Raw genomic sequence first — 25047 nt, 5'->3', positions numbered from 1 at the left:
ATTCTCTTCTTCTCCGTTTCAAACCTGCTTCCTAATTTCTGTATCTTTTAAACTTCATTTCTCTCCTTTCCTACTCTCTGTACATTCAAACTCCCTCCACTCTCCCTCTCTTTATTTATACATGTACATGTAACATTTCAAACTCTGTGGCCCGAATTCACAAAGGAAGGTTTGTCGACAAACCAGGTTTTTGTACGTCATATGACGCAATTTGACGCGGTTTTTACAAACCTGGTTTGTAAAAAAAAGGTTTGACGAAACAAAAGGAGGATTGTCGACAAACCTCCTTTGTGAATTCGGACCATTATCTTTTAAACTCTCCTCCTTGAATTCTCTCTGGATCTTTCAAACTCTCCTCCTTCTCTCTGAATCTTTCAAACTCTATTCCTTTTCTCTAATAATCTTTAAAACACATCTTCCTTCTCTCTCTCTCTCTCGGTGTATCTTTCCAGTCATTTTTCCTCTCTGAATCTCAATCCCCTTCACCTGTATTTTCAACAAAATATTAACATTCATGTACAGTATATTCAAATACAATGCAGAAATTGAATATTTTAAAGTTATCTTGGGAGGAAAACAAAAAAACACTACATAATCAATTTGATACATAAATGGGAAGAGCTGATAAATGTTATCATTGCCATGCTTTCTTCTTGGGGACTCCCATCATGAAAAAGACTACACACTCGTTCACAGAAAAGCAATACCAAATTGAAGCAATTTGATGCAAAAAGGAATGAAGATAAAGTGGTATTTTACTGACTCTCTTGCTAGTGATACAGACAAAATTTAAGCATAAATAAAATAAGAACCAAATTACCAAAGTACAGGGAAACCTTTCCTAGATAATTTACCTGACACATATCAGTTATCCAATTGTTTGACTACAGTAAAGAAAAAAGAAAGCCTGCATTCAATAGTTTTTTTTCTTCTTTCTTTTAATTTGGAATATGTTCTTCTGAACAGATTGAGAACAAAAGTGTTACTTAAAACAGATCTCATAGACAGCTTTGGGCACTGCACAATGCATTAACATAAACCATTCTAGATAAACACTTCCTTTCTCTTGCTAAAAACAACAACAGTTGTATGTCCTGTCTTACAAAATGAAAGTCTTTGAAATAAAAGCAAACATGTAATGCTGATTTCAATGAATCAGCACTAGGAAAATTTCACTTGTTTATGGGGTAACAAAATGCTATTATATCCCAAAATTTGATGTAACCACTATATAAATGAAACTATCTCAAATATGCTTCTCAGACAGCACAACTTTGTACAACTGATCAAATATTCAATATAAAAAAGTCTTACAATATATATACCCATTGTCAACAATCTTCTCGCTGTGTCTTTTAATTTTTTTTCCATACCTTGAAACTTGAAAAAAAAAAAAAAAAACGTTCTTTGATATTTCTACTAAAAAGAATATCTTTGGATATTTATGCATATCTTAACACTGTTAGCGCATATACTACAATTATACATCATTTATAATAGAATTTGCCTATTATCAAAGAAAATGACCAAAGCTTTGTAAATGTCATGATGAATTATTACACTACATGGAAATAGGTAAAATTTGTATTTCTTTTTAAACACAAAATATATTTACATAGACTAGTAACCGCTTCTTCTTCACTCAAATCTCATCTGACAAGCCGATGATCATTCCCCAGTTTTCTAAGATGGTTAAAATACATTTGATAATATTTGGGTGTGCAAGAAACAATAACCAGAAAACCTTGTGCTATGCTTCACGATAACTTTCCCTTTTCTTTCTATCTTTCTACTACAGAAGTGTTTGCAAGGATGCTTTGAGAGTACTGACTGCCCAATTTTTTTTCATTTTGATTAACAAGACACACTTTTTTCTTCTTCAATTTCAATGGCCAGCAAAGCAATAGCTCTTTTGCAGTTATAAAAAATAAAAGCTTTTTAATTGGTAATGTATCATTCATGAAAGTACTGCAAACAACTTCATGGGTAAATCAAACGTTCCTCTCCAAACACAAACGACACGTTTCTTCCCCCCTCTATTCAACAAATTTTTTTATCAGACAAGCAGCCCACCATGTTGCTGAAAATTTCCATATATTGATTAATTTTCTGTCCACCCGCAAAATATGCCCTCATTTACATTGATACGTTGTTTTCTATTGGCATTTCAAATGAAATCATGACATTGACACAGTAATAACATTTATTCTTATGGGGGGCCTATAGAGTACATCATTAAACCCTATTACATTGAACACGTTATACATGTAGGTCAATAAGTTTCTCCATGTAGAATCAAACATGGTCATTGAAATGGCTCGATGCTCTTAAAATATATTAATATCAAGTCTGCAAAATAAATCTACAGATACATGTACATGTATACAAAGTAATCAATGTCAATGTGTTAAGAAGTGATACGATTATCCCACATCCTCTAGTAATTAAATTTGTGTGAGAAAACCAAACGCAACAACAACACTAATTCCCAGCATTTCCGGCATGTAGTTTGTTGACACAAAATGCTTTCAGAGTTCATAAAACTTTTGAATTCACCAGGGAAGCATCAGTAGCAATTCCCTTTTCTTCTTAAATTGGTCCTCAACTTCTTGGGATGTTATCAAATCAATAAACAGACATTAATTCTACATTAATTCCTACGAAGGGCTAATGAACCGAACAAGCAAAAAACAGACAATGATTTTAATTAAGAAGCTTTATTTGTCATATTTGCAAGATCCCAACATGGTCAGTGATGGCAGACTCGCAACATATTCACTTTGTATGCAGTACTGCACAAATGCAGATATTTTCCTATTAAATGTCCCATTTTAAAAATCAAATGTACTTAACCTCCTTGCTTGCCAGGTCAGCATTTCAATTCTTTGAAGCAAATTCTTTGATGATTGAATCGTAATCAATTTCGCTTAATTCGTTTTGCACGTACACTACCGTCGGCCCAAGACACTCCTTCTTCAACTCTTCCACACTGGATGCGTATCCCATCTTACTCTTTACACCCAAATTGTCTGGACACCTGGAGGAAAAGAACAGGGAAAGAGGGAACGATTAATAGAAGAAATCAAATTTTAGAAAATATACCACAACTTTTGTGTTTTCAATAATCAAAGTCGAGAAACTATCAGGGGCACAAAAATTAAATGTATATAAATTATTTTAAAAATGTTATACCGGTATGCACTCTCGGTGGTCTCGTCTACATTACGTAATTTGATATGATGAAAAATTGAGGGTGAGACATTAGCAGGCCCCCAAAAATAAAATCCTCTAAATATAATCAGCATATTTAAATTGATCATTAGAAGAATTATTTACTATAATTTGTACCAAGATTGATAACTATAATAAAATATGAACAAATAACCATAATTGATTTATTAATTCTCATATTAACCCTTACTGTACTGGGCTATTTCGAGCACTCTCTGACTGGGGGGGGGGGGGGGTCTCGGCCGTCGAATGTCCGATGAATGCGAAAATTTGCATGTTTGTAGATATTTACGTAAGGAACAAGATTGTATAATTAGTTTTTTCCTAATATGCAAATTTTTGTCGTTATAGCCTAATTAATTATGCAAAATGCTAATTTTATGCATTTTACAGAAAACTCTACATATTTGTCCGTAGACTTGTGAAGAATCGTGAAAATGTATTGAATAAATGTTTCCTTCATCTCAAATTCATTAGGTTTCATTATTTTCATATTTGAAAATGCATAGGTTAATTTGCATAAATTATGAATAAGCAAATTACGCATTCATGAATATCTAGTCTGGAAATATACAGGGAACTAGAATCATTACAAAAATTGTCAGACTCCACTTTTGTTATGTTGAAACTCATTATTCATATGAAACTTCTTTTCTAACACAAAATAGTTATTTGATGTAATTAATGATAATTTATTCAAATTTGATGCGATTTTCAACTTTTTATTTTCTTATGTATTTCATCGTTTTTTATTTGTTATTATATCTATTGTTTTATTTCTAATGTATTCTTTTGTTCTGAAATACATTAAGTAACTTTGAGAAACATATAAAAGCAATTTGATATCGATTCATATCTTCACATTTCTGCTTGTACATGAATATATGCAATTATAGCACTTTTTTAATGACATGCGCATACTAATTGTTATGTAACACCTTACAGGTATATCCGATTTCGACGAAAATGGTATCAAAATGTGCGTAAGACTTGAAGGAAAAAAGTCATGAAACGACAATTCGAAATTCTGAGCGGTTGCGGCGCAATCTCCGAAAATGTCGAGGGGGGGGGCCTCCCAGGCCCCCCCCCCAGTACAGTAAGGGTTAAGTTGTGAAAAAAATAATCCAAGTCTTCTGACTTAAAAAAAAAAGGACGTTTGACCTTGACTTTGTGACATGGAATTTGTGTCATATGATTTGTGATACTTGATAACCCTTGGGTACAAGTTTCATGGAATTTGAACAAACACTTTTGAAATTATACTAATATCATTAATATACAAAAGTCATGAAAAGGCACTTTATATCACCAAACATGGTCTACAACAACTCCAAATGACAAAATAATCCCAGCTATGCATATTCTTTTAATATTTGATAGCCTAAAACTTAAAAGTTCTCAAAATTTTGAGGGTCAGATCAAAGCCCCAACTTACAGGATTACCTGAAATGACCTTGACTTTGTAACCTGAAATTCTACTCACATGATTGGGGATACTTGATAAATCTTTAGTCCAAGTTTCATTGAACGAGAACTTATACTTTCAAAATTAAGTTAAAAATTTTAAAAAGTTTTTGATGTCGACGCCGCCGCTGCCACCGGAAAAGGGGCGCCATGCATGTCAAGTGAAGTGTATAAAATACTAAGGTAATTTCAATTTTTTGGAAAAATTGAATAATTTGCATATTTCTGGTAATTAATGCAATTAAGGTCATAAAATTCACATTTTTACCCATAAATCATATATATTCTTCATATTTAATCATTTGTTTTCACTACTCATATTTTTTAGACCATTTGGAATAATAATACAACAACAAAATTTGGAAGAGCCATGATAATTTCTCATGAATTTCTTTGTTTTCCCACTTATGTATTTTATTGTGTTTTATTTCATTTCTAACTATAATTCAACTATTTTGAACCCCCCCCCCCCCAAAAAAAAAAAAAATAACAAATAAACTATAAACCAGGCCAAAAAACTACTGTTTTATCTCTTTTGGGGGAAAAAGATATTTCCATATGTTTTGTACACAAATTACGCAAATGAGCAATTTTCGAGCTGACATGCAAAGACATAAGGTCATGTGACTTTGTAACGGTAGGGCAGATTTTCGAAAAAATTTGTTTAAAAAAATGTGCAAGACTCAAAAGTAAAAAGTCATAAATTTTGGCGCAAGATTCTTTTGCGTTTAAAAATTATCGCGAAAAATGTAGAGGGGAGGGGGGGCATCTAAAGCCCTCCCCCCACCCAGGTTATATAGGGTTAAAGAAGGATTGAAATAACCTTCAGTAATATATTCCAGTACTAACTGGGGATATGCATATACACTCATTTCTTTAAAGAGGATTTGTCAGCTACAAATGGTCAATTCTAAGCACATTTTTGGGAACATTTGGATCTATCAAAGATAGTAGATCTGGCGAGGATCTGATGTATTATCACTTTCAAGTACCCACCAGACTTGACAATTTCCCCACCCCAAACCCCAAACTAAAAAACAGCTTTATAACAGGAAATGCAACGTACCATTGAATTCCGATGATTTTCGTTTTAACGTTGTCAATTTTGACTACAGAGAAGTCGTAGAGTACAAAGAGAGCAGACTCGGGGTCCATGTATTCTGCAACGAATTTGGTATATTCAGTCCGTAATATGTCTTCCTCGATAGTTAGGTGAGCTTTGGTGCCTCTGCATCCCTCAAACCTTTCACCTACTGCCACCTGGGTCCATCCCTGGGCAAAATAGTAAACGATACAGTAATTAATTATTAGTACCACCACTGTGCTAATCAAGTACTTGCATGAATGCTCTTGATGTCATTAACAAGCAACACATATAGCAGCTTTCCCCTGTTCATTCATTGATTCATTGACAGATTTTGAATAGCATCAAGTGTCACAGCAATAATGCCAAATAGGATGAGATTTACTCATAAAAAACATCCAAAGAGTTTGTATGAAATACAAATTAATTTTAGCCAAGGGTACAAACAAAGCTATATTGCACACATTGGATTATATTATTCATTATTTGTCAAACAGTAACCGATTGTATGATTCAATCTTCTCATGAGCGCTTAGTTGTCTCAGCCTCTAAAATGATTAACCAGCACAAGAAAATAATTGACATGATACAGAAATCTTGTGTTAAAAATTGCTTGCCAATGAAATATGAATCTCTTTAAAGGTAAAAAAATACTTACAACAACCTTCTTGTCATCAACAACCCCCAAGTCCTGCAAAAGAAATGAAAATTAAAAGAATACCGGTATATAAATAAATCACAAGATGTGTATGATAAATTGTAGCTAGTATATCTGGACCAAAAACTGTTCCGTGTTATAATGAAATGACAAAATTAAAGAAATATATGCTAAATTTTTTCTTAATGTTTTAAAAAAAGGGCAAGGAGTAGGTTGGTGCAAAGTTATTTGTCACAAGAGAGAATTGAAGGTAAACTTGTACATATAATCTTAAATGACCCATGACCTCAGCATTGGACAGCACCACAAAGCAAAGGTCCCCAAGTGCAACTCTGACCCAAATTTGGTCGCAATAGCATAAACGGTTGCCAAGTTATTTGTCACAAGTAAACTAACTTTTGTGACAGATGCCGTTTGAACTCCTTACTCTCTCACCTCCACCTTCGATTGGCAAGACAATTTTTTTTAAAATAAAATAAATAAATAAATTGGAATTACAATATACTTACTTTAAATTGAAATACAGCATATTGGAACTTCTTTTGTTTCAAATCAGTAATTGTCTTCTGAATTTCTTCAGGGACACTGACACCGGACATACTTGATTTCGGCTGCAACAAAGTAAAAGATATCACAAATGAACTACATGTACATGTACATTCAGTATAATAATTAATACCGGTATGTTAAAATACACTTTAGACCGAGATGACCCCCCCCCCCCCCCCCCCCGTCTTCAGTTCTTAAAGGAATTACAAAGATTTGGTATGGTATGGGGTCATGAATTTGGTTCAAATGAACATATTGGAAGCATATGCGATCCTATAATATTCAGTCTTAAGTTATGAAATTGTAAATGATAAACTCTTTATGTTGTATAGCTCCCTCACAAGGTCAAAATATTAATTAAGCTATAAAACAATGTTTCATAACTAAAATCGACCGATTAGCTATTCCCGTTAGGAAATTATACATCACAACTACATATTCTGAGATTTTCATGGTCGCAGCTACCATTGTACTGCCATAGCCGCTAATTGAAATTTTTTAAATTCAATTTTTCTCTAAAAAAGTGTTTTACGGGCTTAACTTTCTAATGCTTATAATACATCCACAGGAACATCCAAATACCGTATATCAAAATTGTAAAGAATCACTATCCACCCAAAATTTTCAAAATTTCCTAAAAACTTTGTATTACCTTTTAAGAAAACCTCACCCTAAGATATGACTAAGTTATTCTGAGAGATTCATATTGTATTCTTGCCCATTATTCTACAAGATTCCTCATTAAAGTGTATGAGAGAGGCATAAAGCAAGAACAGTTTCTCAGCATGACAGGAATAAATCTCATTTTCAGAACCCTTACATTTGTTCTTTGGGGTAAGGTTTCCTTTAAGAACCAAACCCACTGGTCTCCTTATAACATGGACCTCTTTGTACATGCACATACTGTATACAAATGCAGTCGGATTACGACTTTTCAAATTGTAAATAATGTCAGGTTCATCAATCATCAATGAAATATGACCAAATTGTGATGGGTTCTTCTCTTTAAATACACCTCACCTTGCAAGAGAAAATATTACGGATAATTCAAAAATTGAAATGATTTTCTGTCTAGAAATAATTATAAAATGAAACGAAGAGTTAATTTCAATCATTTAAACAACTATAAAAATATCTGTTACAGTATGTGACCAGTGTTGCCTTGGTTGTGATTTGTGATTCAGTTAGTTTGTGGCCCCCCCTAAGATCTTGGCCGTGAATCGGCCAATCGGCGCGAAAAGTTGCATGCATATCAAGTGAAGTGTATGGAATACTATGGAAAATTTAATTTTTTGAAAAATTCCATCATAAAATTCACCTTTTTACCCATCAATCATATATTCTTTATATTTAAGCATTCTTTTTCACTACATGTATTCGTTTGACCATTTGAAATAATGATACAACAAATTTGGAAGAGCTAGATTATTCCTTATGTTGTCTCTTGTTTTGATAATTTATTATGTAATAGATCTCTTTCATTTTTTTTAAACTCTTGTATTTTATTGTTTAAAAAAAAAAAAAAAATTCTAATTACAATTCAACTATTTTGACTCCCAAAACAAACACCTAAACTTTAAACAAGACCCAATAACCAATGTTTTATTTCTTTTTAGGAAAAATGACATTTCCATGTGTTTTGTACACAAATCACAAAAATAAGCGATTTTTGGGCTGGCATGCAAAGACAAAAGGTCATGTGACTTTGTAACTGTACCCCTGATTTAAAAAAAAAATGTTTTAAAGGATGCGCAAGACTCGAAAGAAAAAAGTCACTAGCGGCGGGGCACCATCTGTATCAATACGGGCAATTCCGTATGGGAAAGAGGAAAATCACCAAATTCTTAATTTGATCCAACTTCTATAATTTAACATTTTTCATGTGGACAAGAAATCACTTGTGACGGAACTGAAAACCGTTTTGAAATATCTTTTACGTTTTTTCTGAAAAATTTATTTGAAGTTGGGGCTATTTTGGGGGCCTCAATTACATGATCATGATTTAATTTCTTAAAATTCAATGGAGCAATGTGTTTAAAACTTATTCCTCTATATTTATTCCTAATTGAACAACATCACAAATAGGAATCAAGTTTTGCAAATTATTTTCAACAAATGAAAAAAGTTTTTGTATGAGAGATATTTCAATTTTACCCTTAAAATGGCGTAATTCCGTTACCAAAATTTGAAAGAAGTTTTACTCACAAAGTTATTTCTTACTTTTTTTCTTTGTACTCGCAAATTCTCTTCCTTTATCAACATACCAACAGCCCTAAACATCAATTTCAGAGTTATCTAATTATTTTCCTATTAAAACACTGGTAACGGAATTACATGGTAACGGAATTACATTGGTAACAGAGTTACAAAGGGCAGCAGCATTACTAATGAGTGGTATGTTTTTCAAGAGATGGACCTGCTGCCTCATGTACATTATACTGTATGCTGTGTTACAACATTTTTAATGGATTTTGCCCCTTTTTTTAAAGTATTGGCTTATTGTCTAACTAAAGACTAAGGATCTGGCTTTGATAAATTCAATGAATATTTTTTTTAAACTTTTTTCAAATTTGCATAAAGACTACAAACTAGGCTGGGAATTTTAGATGTTTTTTTTTCATTCACTCTGAACTTGCAATTAAAATTGTACCAACATCTCTTATGAAACCTTTTGATTTAATTTAAGCATGGAAATACTTCATATTATTTCACCTATGGTGATTTTAAACGGTGCCTTTTCTGATTTTTATTCTTCACTGATCTCATCTAATCTATTGAAAAAATCAACAAAAATATCAGAAGTTAGATAGCTAAGACCATAGCGGACTAGCCCTCTTGCAGACTGTGAATTTCCATACTCTACGTATTATACATATGGGACTATTAAAGGGAAAGGGGGGGGGGGCAGGGTGACTTCGACGATGTCCGCTAGCACTCAAAGAAAATACCCCACGAAAACACCCTAAAAAACGGCTAGGTGGAGGTTGGAAAGCAAGGTCTACATATAAATCACACGAAGAAGGAAGAAGGATAATTCATTAAAAGTTAGATGGCTAAGACCATAGCGGACTAGTCTTCTTGCAGACGGACGCTTTCGTTATATGGAGGGGGGGGGGGGGGGGGTAACTGTGAATCAGTCCGCTAGCACACAGAGAAAAAACCTTTGCCGATGACTACATGTAGGTGGAGGTTGAAAAAGCAAGGTCTAATCTAGCGAAAAAATATTTACATGTAATAAAAAGTAAGAAGGCTTTGGCAGGTTCCGGACTAGTCTTCTTACAGACGGTCACTTTGCCGACTCGTAACACGTAAAAAATATGGGACTGAGGGAAGGTGTTCGCTAGCACTCAGAGAAAATACATTTAAAAACGAGAAGGTGGAGGTTGAAGGGGAAGGTCTAATCTATCAAAAAAACATGTATTTTATTAGAAGTTAGATGGCTACGACCATAGCAGACTAGCCCTCTTGCAAACGGTTAAATTTCCATACTCTACGTATTATTCATATGGGAAGGGGAGGGGGGGGGGGGGTGGCAGGGCGCCTTTGACTAGATCGCTAGCGCTCAGAGAAGGTCTGTTTGGAATGAAGAATGATGACAATGGTCAAGTTTGTTACATGTTGTTAAATTCAAGAACACTGATGAAGTGTGTAATTAATTTTAAAAGAATGATAACCAACTATTAAAGAATGATAATAATTTAGTGAATTGGCGTAATGATTTACAAGGTTTGACATTTTATTGCGACTCTGTTGATGACGTTATCTTAATTATTTAGTTTTGAATAAGGTGCTAGCTTTTGTGGATTGAAATTGTAATATTGAATTATCTGACAAGGTTTATAATTAATTTTAAAAGAATGATAACCAGTGCTCCCTCTAAGGCCCTACATTAATGTCACAAAATTGGCTCAGCAGGTTGAAAAATTGGCTCGACAGAAATATGAGATAGGGGAATGATTTACAAATTCTGGTGTGAAATATTATTGAAACGCTGTTGACAAAATGATAGCTTTATTAAGCTCTCTTTATATAATTAGTTTAGATTTTGGTGGTTGGTTTTATGGACTGAAATCATTATAAATAAATATTCATGTGTTTTATTTTTAATTTACACCAAGATCCCTGTGTTGGGTGTGGGCAATGTTATTAGTAGCACTTAAGTGTTTTAGAATTGTTTGAATGCTTAAATGTAACCATCCACGACGAACAGGTTGTAATGTTGCAATTTTCAATCGATTTTGATCAAACCTGCATAAAATAAGCTTTGAAATAATGTATTGCAAGTGGTATTTGCTTGGTTAATAGGCACTCACAATAGGCAAAAAAAACAATTAAATATCCTAATTGTTTCCTATTGAATACTGGGGAGTTTATTGACCCGTTTCTATAAATTGCCTTGGCGACTTCACAACCAGTTTGTCATGTATGGTCACAAAAGTGATCTGTATATGTGTAATTCCGTTACCGGCAAATGGGCAATAATACATGTAGTTTGTCATACTTTGTGTGATGTTCCTACTTGCAAACTAAACCAAATTAAAATTAGTTGTAAACTAGTATATGATAACACATATTGACATAAATTTAATCACTACACACCAATATTTTCTCAGAAATATCATATTTACTTGCCATTTAACAATATAAAAGATGCGTTTTCCAATAGTTTTTAGAAATGAAGTATACATATGAATTGCTTTGTAGTTAAAATCAATTATTGCAACCCCTGAAACAATTAAACAACAATTTAAGCCTACATAATGTTTACAAAATCACTTTTTTCAAGCTTATTTCAGAAGACGTAATTCCGTTACCATTTATGTAATTCCGTTACCGCTACCTTCTTTCATAAAACCATCCAGCATAGATAAACCATGACAACTTCACCCAAAAAAATCTTGCCATGGGACAGTCAACAATATAAGCTCCCTTTATTAGCATTACTTCACCCTCAATTGGCTGCAGATTTCAGACGAAATCTTGTCAAAGTTATTGTAAAAAATAACCTGATTTTTCTGCCGTAATTCCGTTACCGACACTCTTTTGGTCCTGGGGTGTTCCGAATGTTGAAAAATAATTTTTTAAATTTTGATTTGCTAACAGGTGCAGAATACAGAAAGAATAAAAAGATAAATAATCACCTAGGTCTAACCACCTGTCTACCGTATATAAAAATAGAGCCCAAATTTCTCTGAAATGTAATTCCGTTACCGTGGAATTGCCCATACCGAACAATCAGAAAAATCATAATGCCCCCCCCCCCCCCTCCCCCCTGTTAGGGTTAAATAAACAGACTGATTTGTTTTGGTCTTTACTTACCATGATGAGAATTGGGAGTGGTACTGTGGAAGAGAATAAAAAGAGAAATGAAATATAATCAAAATTTACAAAGCACATTACGGTATACTTTTAGATTCAACCGGGGAAGAGGACCATGTTGAGTCGACGATACAACATGGAAGAATCGTCAGGGTAGGACGAAGAATCACCCCCTTTTTCCCCCATCAAAGATTTCTTCAAATTATAATTTGAAGTGGCCAGCCAGATGCCCAAGGAGCTGAGCAACCTAGTAAGTCAAAATTGTAATTACTCCCTTTGCATATTTTGAGATAATGTCGCCCAACCCGCTGTTTGAATGTTTTCAGATGCACCTACTGAAGCTCCGAAGCCTTCGGCATCGGAGCTTCCTGGAGTTACCTTGATTGAAATGGGACAAACACATCACAAGCATATGCCAGAAAGCAAACAACACCCTTGCCTTCCTCAGACGAAATCTCCGGATCAACTCACCAAAACTGAAGAGTACTGCCTACAAAGCTCTAGTACATGTAAGACCACTCATTGAGTACAGTTCTACAGTTTGGGATCCCTCCTCTGCAAACCACATCCATCAAATAGAAATGGTACAAAGATGGGCCGCTAGATTCACCCTCAATCGGTACCACAACACCTCTAGCGTGACCTCCATGCTCCAACAACTTGACTGGACCACACTCGAGCAACGCAGAGAAAATTACAGACTGGTGATGACTAGGTTAGTGATGACGTACAAGCTCCACAACAACCTGGCAGCACTCGACAAAGCATACTACATCAACCCTGTCACAAGACCCTCCTGGACTGCCCATGCACATAGCTACCAAGTCCCCCGTTCAAAATCTGAGCAACATAAGCAGTCCTTCTTCCCCAGGACTGTGAGGAGTTGGAACAACCTGCCACCAGAAACAGTATGAGCCTCATCCGTCAATGCCTGACGGGAGGCAGCAACTAAGTCCGGGAACTTTTTACTTGCACCATGTAAATAGCATTGCAACATGCACCTTGCTCTCGTAAGCACACACACACTCAGTCATCAGTCTGCAAGAATCTTCAACTGTGAAGGAGGTAGACTTAACCCAAAGAAGAAGAAGAAGATAATTTCATTTTGGTTTGGCAACAAACTAGTCAAAACACGAACCTATCAAGTAATATCAATATCATCAAGTCCCGTTATTTCTGCTCGCATCCATCATCACTTGTCAGCTGTTGAATGAAAATTGGGATCATGGACAATTCTTTGCGCACAAATATATGGTCAGTTTTCCTCTTATTTCTTTGGTTGAACAGCACCAAAAAAAAACAAAAAAAAAATGTTTAAATTTGCCCAATGAAGTTGTTCCGATTGAATGTCCGATAGTGATATGTTATTCGTTGAATTTAATTTGATCACTGATGTGGTTAAAATGTTTTTTTTGTGAGAATTTGCCAAGAAGTCTGGATCTAGTAATATTCTAGATCGAATTAGATTATAAGGGGATTCACTAGGTACAGACAGGAATGATTAGATATCAGACAGGAATTGGGTTATAACACCTTTAATAAGGCGACAACGGCCTTAGAAACAACAATCAGAATCTTACAGACAACCGTCCATTTTCTCGTCTCTCGATCCCCCTCCCAATCATATTGGTATCGGTATCGGTTATAACGATATCAATCCCTATACTCTCCACCACCAAAAATACCCTATGGGTTTTTTTCAAATATTATTCAAACATTTCCAAACTGCTCATAAAACAAGCCAAATCTCGCCCGAGACATATACATGTGAAGCAACAATATTGCAACCAAGCGCGCGTACAGACAAAACAGACGACCACCAGTTCTCTCAATATGCTGTGATCGCTATCGACTGTTTCTATGTTGAGTTCAGGGTAAATCTATACACTCAGTTCGCTTGTCTGCGCAAGATACCATCAGTACTCAAAAAATGTACACTGTAAGAATAACGAACACCGCACCCCAAAGGATAGCTTTTCCCCGCAAAACAGAGATGCAAAATACATAATGCCAAAAACCAACAAGAAAAAACGTCCAATACAGATTATCGTCTGAACATGTTCAAGCATATCCATGAATACCTTTTAAAAAAAAGATCAATATAATTAACACAGCACCAGCACAGCTGAGTGCTCTTTTGTTTGATTTCTTTCTAAAAGAAATAACCCTTAGACAAATTTGTAATTTAGCCCTACCTGCATGGCTAAAGTGTAGGATGTATGACAACTAACATACTTTGTATCTTCTATTAATGTAAATCCGTTCAGCAGGTCCGGCAAAAACATTTAAATATATATAACAATATATATATATATATATATATTGTTATACCCAACTTCAGGTCAGATATAGTGTTTACCAAAGTGTAGGATGTTAGCGAAACTAACATCTGTATATGTGTAAATTATAAACTACACTCAATTGGTAGTTCTTTTGTTTCATTTATCTTTTGAAACACAAATTCTGTGTACATACTGTATAACAATTTCATGTGCACAAAAATTCAGTGTACATGTATAACTCCAAGTAAAAACACTAGAAGCAATGACAGAAAATTCGCAGGGAATCACAAGTTTATATACAGTTCCAATTTTCAACAATTTCCAACCGGTTGTATTTATCCTTTAACTGTAAAGATAAGGATCCGACATGTTAATATTATAATAGTCATCAACAATTCTGAAGAGTGCATAATTCTGCACAAGCCAGAATTAAAGCACATGGGCACGCACCAATATAAATGGTTGACATTAAACATACAACATCAGTTGAAATAAGAGTCTGTTAGAATCTATATTAAGAGTCCAGATCAATCAAACTTAGCGTCCATTTAGTTTCTATCGCGATCCATAGCCCAACTATGACAGTCCCGCTCTCGACCAAATCTTACTCGGCTTTAGAGGTAAGTCAATGTAATCGTGAGTCGCGAACTTTCAACCAGTCCTGATCCAATATGCTACAATAAGCGAAAATTTTAACAGCGTTGACAACATGCGAAGTCTATGTTCGAAGTAATTAGCACCCTTTCAATTGGTCCACATGAACAATGCGAGTTATACCTTCTTGTTGGCAGCGTTCACCACAAGGAAATTCACTGGGGTTAGTTTTTTCTGCACAACAAACGGCCCAGTCCATCGTGGTGCTAGCTTAGCTGAGAAGTTCTTTTTCGCATTTGACAGAGGTTTAGTCTTCACCATGACTTGGCTTCTTTCAGTGATGCGGCACTCATCATGGCTCTGGTTGTAGTATTGTTTGGAGCTACTAACAGCGCGTTGACGATTGTGTGCGATTTCTTCTTGCGTAGGAATGTCTGTTTCCCTCAGTCTGCAGGCGGTTGGTCAAGGGAGAAGCCAAGCGCCGTCCAAACATAACTACTGATGGTTCTACACCAAGTGTGTCATGACTACTGCTGTTCAGGGCAAACGCGAGTTCAGCGAGATGAACATCCCACTGTCGATGGTCAGATCCGGTGTAAGCTTGAAGCATGGCCTTGATGTTACGATTCACCCTTTTGACCCAGTTCGTTTGGGGGTGATATGGCGTGATGAAGATCTGCTCTATCCCCCAGTCTGTGCAGACAGCTCGCAGAACCTTCCCTCTGAATTGGGGGCCATTGTCCGAGAGCAGGGCTCCTGGAGGTCCATATCTGCAGAACAGCTCCCTCACTAGAGTGGTTGCAACCGACTGGCTGGTAGCTGACTTCAAAGGCAGAATCTCCACAAACTTTGAGAAATGGTCGACAGCCACCAGAATATACTCATGCCCAGCATATGACTTTGGCAAAGGCCCCATGAGATCTACACCAACCTTTTCCCAAGGCCTCGAGGAGGTACTAGACAACATCTTCCCTTGACGTCTCTGGTAAGAAGGCTTTGTTTGAAGACAAACCTCACAACTGCGAATAAAGCTTCTTACAGACGGCGACATACCACTCCACCAGAGACCCATTGACTTCAACCTTTGAAGTGTCTTCTTTCTCCCAAGATGCCCAGCTATTGGCTTGCAATGCCACTCAACTAACACTGCATTCTGAAGTACCTTGGGGGATAACTACACATTCATTCTTATACAACACCATTTCCTTCAAACTGAAATCTGAAATCTTTTGAACAGGACCTTGATCCTCCCCACCACCATTCTTTTGCTTTTCAAGGATCTGAATGACTGGCAAAAGATCTAGGTCACTCTGTTGTGCCCTCAGGACAGAATCCTTTGTCAAATCCAAAAGAAGAACGACTTCATTCATGGCCTCTGACTTGCCAACACAAGATGGGCAAGAGTATTTGTCTACCTCCTCCGCCTCTTGAGAACCAATATGGACACAAACCTGGTGATACCACTTATCACAATCATCACATTGTACCCAACCAACCGACTCATCATCCGGGGAAATGCAATCACTGGCCGCACATAAGTCCTTTTCATGTCCGCCACAGACTCGATTCGACAAAACCCTGTTTACAACTCCCACCAAAGGGGCAAAACCTTTCTTAGGAATCCTAGATAGTGCGTCCGGGACATGATGTTGCTTTCCAGGCCTGTATATCACCTGAAACCGAAAATCCTGAAGCCTCAGAATCCAACGTGCAAATCGCCCATTTTGCTTCTTCTTCCGAAATAACCAGCAAAGTGCCTGGTGGTCCGTTATTACACAACACTCTCTACCTTCCAGATATGGCCGCCATTTCTCTAGGGCCCATACTACAGCCAAACACTCCTTCTCAGTAGTACTATAATTCCTTTCTGCAGCAGGCAAAGACCGACTCGCATAGGCGATAGTTCTCGTCCCAGACGGTTGCTGTTGGATCAGGACTGCACTGACCCCAACATTGCTGGCATCTGTGTGACTGTGTGTACAGCAAACCTGGATTCATCATCAGGGTAGCCTAGTATTGGCTCAGTGAGGAGGCTCTCCTTCAAGGCCTGTAAAGCACGAGTGCAGTCAGCAGTCCAATTCCAGGGAACACCTTTCTTCTTCAATCCATGAAGGGGTGCAGCAACATCTGAGAAGCTAGGAATGAATTTCTGATACCATCCGGCCATCCCAAGGAACCTCTCTAATTCCTTGATCGACCTAGGTTGGGGATAGTTAACAATGGTAGACACCTTCTCGGAAAAACTGTGCGCCATCTACACGTTCGTAAGGCCGATGAAAGTTGATCTCATGGTTCTCGTCAGCGCCCGCATCAAATTTTGCTCGCGCACCAAAAAAGTTCAACACTCATCGCTGACGAAATTTCCGCGTCAAAAAGTCCAGATATGAAATTGCCGCCTCAAAAAATCAACAATATTTTCGATTGACTGTGATAACGCCATTACGAACGTGTAGATGGCGCACAGTTTTTCCTTCATAATCATTTTGCCTTCGGCGTAGACTAGAAGGGATGAGATTGACGGCAGCGAGAGTTCAACACGGCTTGCAAGATTTTCAACATGGATGTCGATTTTGACCCATAATTTCCTTAAAAGGGACCATTAAACGGATTATTTCAATCAAGTTAGTAAGTGGAACCGATGTATTATAGTAGGGTGTCTGATCGCGCACCCGATGTTGTGTGCTGAAATTCTTCCCATAGAGATTACACGCATCCCTATGCAGCCTACGTGCATTGCGTGACCATGCAAAAAAAGTCAATTTTTTTTTTTCAAATCGAGATTCAAACCTTTATCAGTTGTGATCCTGAAGGTGATAATCAATGAATGAGGTGTCATATGAAAGAGCAGGTGAATTCCAATATTTCCAAAGGGGCATAGCCCCCGAAATTCTAAAAATATCTTGGACAAAACAGCAATTTAAACATTGTGTCCTGGCTAACTCTGAGGTTTGTCACTTTTGAGATATGACGCCCCGATCGATAAGTAGTCCCAGTCCTAAGGAACAATTCTATGTGATTATATTTTCGCTAGCCCCCAGGGATCACAACTGATAACAGTTTAAAAATACCCTTCTCGCTATTTGGTGGATCAGCTAATTAGGGGGCGTGCGCTCCGCTCAGTCCAAACCATGGTTACATCGCGTAACATCTCCGCGCACGAACGAAACCCCAAATTCAATTACACATTATAGTGACTGAAATTATGGTTGGAAATTCCCTCGATAAACCCGGAAGTGAATACATGTATAGTCAATGGCAATATCGCGGAGACAACGTGCGTTGTCTCCGCGATATTGCCATTGACTATAACGTGCATTCACTTCCGGGTTTATTGTGCGACGAACGCCAACCATACTAGTCAATCGCACATGTCGCGGAGACAGCGTAGCTCAAGCTACAAGTCGCGGATTGGCTTAGCAGCATGCGTACGATATGCATACGCTTGCATATCGCGCGATACAGCTGTTTGGCTAAATTTAGCAAAACAACATCACTCTGCGTGGACGTCTTTTTCGACGATTTTGACCAAAATGATATGAATATACCAGCGTGTTGGAGGGGCTGTAACTTTTGATAGAAACATCGGTGAGACTTGAAATTTGAAATGTATTATTCTGATAACATTTTTTATTCAAATATCAAACAAAAATGGTGAAAAACGATCCCAAATTGAAATTTGAAAAATCGTTCAGACACCCTAATTATAGCCTAGGCCTAATGTAAAATTGGATATGCACGAGGTAAAATGACATTTTGAGGGATTTTGGGGGCATAACAATACGGCCGTGGCAAATTTGTTCATGTTTGTGGGAGGGGCCTAACGGCTAAAATCTAGCCGTGATATCTTCAACATAGGCTGGCATAGGCGATCGTTCTGTCTCTATAACCGGAGGTCTAGTGGAGCCAGACGTAGTCTCAGTGGAACAACCGACGGTATAGATAGGGTGTCTGAACGATTTTTCAATTTTCAATTTGGGATCGTTTTTCACCATTTTTGTTTGATATTTGAATTAAAAATGTAATCAGAATAATACATTTCAAATTTCAAGTCTCGCCGATGTTTCTATCAAAAGATACAGCCCCTTCAAAATGCTGAAATATTCATAGCATTTTGCTCAGAATCGACGAAAAAGACGTACACGCAGAGTTATGTTGTTTTGCTAAATTTAGCCAAACAGCTGTATCGCGCGATATGCAAGCGTATGCATATCGTACGCAAGTTGCTCAGCCAATGCGCGACTTGCAAGCTTGAGCCACGCTGTCTCCGCGATATGTGCCATTGACTAGTATGGGTGGCCGTTCCCGCTATAGAACCCGGAAGTGAATACACGTTGTAGTCAATGGCAATATCGCGGAGACAATCTCCGCGATATTGCCATTGACTACAACGTGTATTCACTTCCGGGTTCTATGGCGAGAATCGGCCACCCATACTTTCATTCACTATAAGCGCACATGTTACGATGTAACCATGGTTTGGACTGAGCGGAGCTCACGCCTCCCTAATTAGCTGATTCCAAAAATGTGGGAAGGGTATTTTCAAACTGTTATAACAAATGATCCCTTGGGGCTAGCGAAAAAAAAAGCATCTGGATATTATCCTTACGTCTAGCCCTGCTTAAGCCGCGGGGGCGCAGCTCAGGAAAGTGGCAAATTTTGGAGCTAGGATGCAAACAACATTTCAATCGCTGTTTTGACCAAGATATTTTTAGAATTCTGGTGGTGGCCCCCTATGGGGAATATGGAGAAAAACCTGCTCTTTCATATGACACCTCATTTATTGAGTTTCACCTTCAGGATCATTTGTTATAAAGGTTTGAATTTCAAATTTTTTCATAAAATCATTGACCAATTTTGGATGGTCGCGCAATGCACGTACATAGGGAAGCGTACAATCTCTATGGGAAGGGTTTTAGCACACAACATTGGGTGCGCGATCAGACACCCTACCCTAGTATAGAGACTGAAGCTTTCGGTCTACATTAAACAGATTATTTCAATCAAGTTAGTAGACTAAGTGGAACCGATGTATTATAGCCTAGATCTAGATCTAGGCCCAATTTACAATTGCTGAATTGGATATGCACGAGGTAAAATGACATTTTGGGGGATTTTGGGGGCATAACAATACGACCTGAAATAGCCGTGGCGTTATCAAGGGAATGTGTATAGACGGTTTCCGTCTCTAAAGAGAGAGCCGACCCTACCCCAATAAGAGGCTAACGGACGAAAGAGACGGAAAATTCGGTCTAGAATACCGTATTAGACTCTAGAGTAGCTAATATCCAGAAACTAATGTTACATGTAAATGTAACTTTAAATCTAGATCCATATCCAATTAAAATTTGGCTAGGGTCTAGTTCATTACCAACAGTTTGAGCAGCATACTCATACAAAATCACGTAAATGGGTGTTGGTCATGTTTCTGTGCTGTGTCTAGCACTCACTTCCTCCATCACAGATACGCACGTTCGCGCGCTCAATTTCTACAGACCACATGCAATGCAATGCTATATGCGAGCGAGACATCCGATGTAAAACGAATTCAGGGATCCCCACCACCAGGACATGTCGGATTTCTGAATAGAAGTTACATTTCAACTCCACTTAACCTCCATACGAACGACAAAGTTGGGCAGCCTCTAGTCTCTAAATCTTAAAAGACTTATATAAAATCTCAATCATATGAAATATTGATACAATTCAAACAGATAGACATTCTTACCGTCAAATTCCAAAAATAATTCCTTTACAAATCGAAGGGATACACAGTTTCGGTCAAACTTCGTCAAAGAGACCTTTCCGCGCGTGCACAATTAAAAGCAAAGTGTGCGTGTGTGTTGCGTGGTGTACGTTAATTTTTACGTACGATCGCGATATGCCTGGCCTTATATGCATGTACAGTATACAGCTGGATAAGCGCGCGGCTAGGATGCAGATTGCGTATCTACGTTCACGCCTAGGCCTAGCTCGCCGGCGGGCGGATAGTACGTTGTGTGCGCGCGTGCGAGGCGGAATATTTCACCTCTTTCACAAATCACGTGATATGTAGACACCCAATTAGGCCGTGGTATCCGTATATGGCGTTGGGGTCTCGGCTACTTGGTAGTCTTTCCATATAAGGGCATTTAGTCCCCGCCCATTTGGCACCATTGCAATGAATAACGTTAAATTAGTTCTTTCTGAATCTTAATCTCAGCTAAAAATCAATTAGATATGGAAGCAATGACGGATCATCCATTTTCAAATAAATTGGCGAAAGCATTATCCCCTCGGATGACCACCCAAACATGCGATTTGCCATACCAGCTTCATGCATAATTTATCCTACTGCATATTCAACAGGCAGTTTAACCCCGAACTTGGCGTGATATTCCAGATTCAACACGCCTACGTAGATGCTGAGCAAAAGTTGATGGACATGAGGCAATCCCTCTGACACGCCCCAATCATAGGCAGAGGTTTTAGGGTAAGTGGGGGCAATTAGGAGGTAGTCCGGGGGTAGTATTATATATTTCTTAGCTGAGAGGGGAGGGGATTGAAAGGGCCGTCTATCTTGGAGGAGGACAACTTACCTTTCCCTTCGCTGAACTTGTTATATTTAATCATATTTTTAGGAGAAAAATAAAACCAAATACTGAACATTAATTCGACGCGACCGAGAATTGTTTCTTGTACTCTGTTTTTCTCTGTTTCGTTCTTTTTAAAAATCTTAAAATATATAAAAAAAATATCGTCGTTTTAATTGGCATTACGTAGCAATCTGAGAGCAAGCGCTTTATGGGAGGGGGGGGGGGAATATTTTTCTTTTCAAATTCGCCACTTATTGTAAATGAGTTAGTTATTTCAATCAATCTATTCCGGGATAATCATATTATCAACTTATTTCTGTTATAACCTTGTAATATAACTAGTTCATTAATGATTAGATTTAAGGAATTACTTGACTTGATTCAATATTTGACCTTCCTCTGAATAGATGATATCTTAATGTATATAGTCGCTACATTATTTTGCTTTCTTTTGAATAGAAATTGAAGTTGTGATTACTATTGTTTTTTTCAAACTAGCTCGGGTATATACAGATTTTAGAGTTTATTATGCCCTTCATGAATACATCTTTATTATTACTATCAATAATGAGGTTTCTTGAAAAAGTCTGCAATCATAACGATTAATCTTCCAATAAAGTTATCAACGGATTATGATAACATCATCTTCAACAACATTAATGATGAATAAAGAATGCTAATAATGATAATACTATTAAGTAACGTCATGCGCATCTTCATCTTCATCATTATTATCAACAGTCACGATGATGACCATAATGATAATAACAATAATAAGAAGAATAACTTTTAATAATATTATTAATAATGAATAATGATAACAAATAATAATATTAATAAAAAGCAAAATCACTAAAAAATGTTTTTTTTATAAAAATAAATATATATATTTTAAATACAAAGATTACTGTATGACATAATATTATCCTACATGCCGTTCCCCTTTCAGAATAACACACAATACCTGCCAGTCGTTTATATGTTTAAGAATCTAGAAAAAATGCAACTTTTCAACAAAGCTAATCAACTATAAACTTATAAAGGGGTTCCTGATCCCATTGAAAAAATCTGTGGGCAACACTTTTTTCATTTGTATTATTTGTTTACTTTCATCTTACCTTCTTGAAATGTTCATTTCTGCATAAATTGTATCTTTTTAAAAAGAGATGTAGAATAAGTGAAATTGAATTTAAAAAAAATAGCGCTTGAAAAAGAAATTGAAAAAGATCAAGTCTCCTTCCTCTTTTCCGCACAATACACGTCTTTTATGTTTCATTTTCGCCAAATTTATCCGCATCTCCCTTTCCCCTTAAAATATTTCCCCAATTTATACACTGTTTTGCCTTTATCTTTTTGCAGCAGGCTATCCTCCTCTTCTGAATTTTGTGCAAATAGTAATTGGTGTGCCTTTTTCAAGTTTTGAAGAACTCTCATTTTCAATAAATTGATTACTTGACCAAGGCTTATAGCCTAATTTATACAGTATTTCCCCCCTGGCGGTTTAATGTTCACTCTAATACACACATACAAATACACACACACACACACAAACAAAAAATGCCCTTCGACAAAGTTTTTCTGCTCCAAATGATGTATTAGTGTTTGATTCAACTCGGTTCAAATTAGTAAAAATAGTAAGTATGATAATTTCCTCGAGATGCAAATTGTTTAATAATCATTTCATTAACAAGTTATTAATTTGGGAAAACTGTAGGCCTATTGCTTTCTCAGGAGCCACAGTTTTTGTTATACATAATTACGTAAATACACCGATTGACCATCTCCATAGTCTGGGAGCCTGTTTCCCCCCCCCCCCCCCCCCCCCCCCCTCCAAAAAAAAAAAAAAAAAAAAAAAAATCCAGAGCACAACTTAAGTAATTTTCTAGAGGTGTAATTAGGTGTTGTATGACCATAGTGGAAAAAAAAAAGGATTTCTCAAAAGTACCAGAATCATCAGCATCATTATTATTACTATCATCTCTTTCTTTAAAAAAATTGTAACCATCATCTCCTACTCATCATCATCATCATCATCATCATCACATCATCATCATCATCAAGTACTTCATTATACTAATAACCATCATCACTTGTCTATCATTACTATGATCATCAACATTTCTCAAAGGATTAAAAAAATACCCCCCCCCCATAAATGTATGTACATATATATATATATATATATACACACCTTACAGCATCATTAGAAGGACATATGTAGTAAAAAAATGAGTTGGTAACTAATGGAAAGTAGAGATGGTCATTAGCAGGACAGTTTTGTGTCCTGTTAACAATTGAACAAAAGAAGTAGTGCCCTCTACGTACGTTTCCAGGCAGAGGAAAACTTAAAGATCTTCCGAGAAACAATAGGTTTAATCATTTGTCATTAGTTTAATTAGTAATATTGTTTTGAATTCAGGGTTAGGGTTAGGTATAGGGTAATATACCAGTTTTTATGATGTAGGGTTATAATATGTATGTATATGTGTGGGTGTGTGTGTGTCATTACATACACTCAGAGACAAAATAAAATAGTGACTTTTGTGACAAATTAATTTAATAGTTTGATTGAATATCAAGAAGCAAGAAAGTTCAAAAAGTCACAATAAATAGAAAAGAAGACAAAAACGGAGACAAGTCTGAAAACCATTACTTAATGCAAAACCAGGAAAAATTCATCATACCTTCAAACTCTGACACATCAAATACCGGTACATTAATTAGAGACAATACAAAACCCAGAAGTAAACCAGTATCCAATCACTATAAATGATCAATGTAATGATATACGTAAGTAGGCTTTTTGCCAATAGAAATAAATAATTTAATAAATTTCTCATATCTTCAAAACATATTCAATTTGTAATACCGGTAGATTAAAATCTCTCTGTTATCATAACTGAAAAATCATGATAGTAAATTTGTTAATTACTTTTTATAAAGGCCAGTATATAACACTAATTGCTCATTCAATACGTCGCAATCAGTTACATCAATTCCTCAAATTGTGCCCCAAATGACAACCTTGACGTTTCCAGTACACTATTTGATCTAAGAAAACTATTTCATTCAAGCAAAATGTCACACTCTTCATGGATAGGCTCCATCACACATTTATTGAGGAACTGCAAAGTAAAAACTCTCTACAATCTGTCTAAAATACATTGCACATAAAAACAAACAAAAATACAAATTAATCTTTGTTATGACTCATCAATTATATGGAGTTGTGAAATATTGCTAAACTTTATAAGTACAGTGGTTTGTAAATAGTTTGTAAATTCCACTCCAAGA

At 36.5% G+C, this 25047-nt stretch overlaps 2 protein-coding genes across 2 annotated transcripts in view; both read right to left on the bottom strand.

Annotated features, from left to right (window-relative positions):
- Positions 1-737: 737 nt before the first annotated feature.
- LOC574611 (cofilin) lies at positions 738-21109 on the bottom strand. Its single transcript, XM_030999698.1, has 6 exons — positions 20907-21109; positions 12306-12328; positions 6947-7048; positions 6438-6470; positions 5762-5967; positions 738-3037 (listed from the first exon to the last, which is right to left on the bottom strand). The coding sequence occupies exons 2-6, from the start codon at positions 12306-12308 to the stop codon at positions 2878-2880; spliced, it is 504 nt and encodes a 167-aa protein (XP_030855558.1). The 5' UTR covers positions 12309-12328; positions 20907-21109; the 3' UTR covers positions 738-2877.
- Positions 21110-24292: 3183 nt separating this feature from the next.
- LOC115919080 (ryanodine receptor 3-like) overlaps positions 24293-25047 on the bottom strand; it is a 13601-nt gene continuing 12846 nt past the window's right edge. The window contains 1 exon segment of the mRNA XM_030999250.1: positions 24293-25047. This exon segment is cut by the window's right edge and continues 2655 nt beyond it. The gene's annotated coding sequence lies outside the window, so the exon portion shown is untranslated.

This window comes from Strongylocentrotus purpuratus, unplaced genomic scaffold (genome assembly GCF_000002235.5).
Source record: "Strongylocentrotus purpuratus isolate Spur 01 unplaced genomic scaffold, Spur_5.0 spur5_scaffold_5, whole genome shotgun sequence".
NCBI classification, from domain to species: domain Eukaryota; kingdom Metazoa; phylum Echinodermata; class Echinoidea; order Camarodonta; family Strongylocentrotidae; genus Strongylocentrotus; species Strongylocentrotus purpuratus.
The sequence above is the reverse complement of the archived record's forward strand: the minus strand, read 5'-3'. Positions and strand labels throughout refer to the sequence as shown.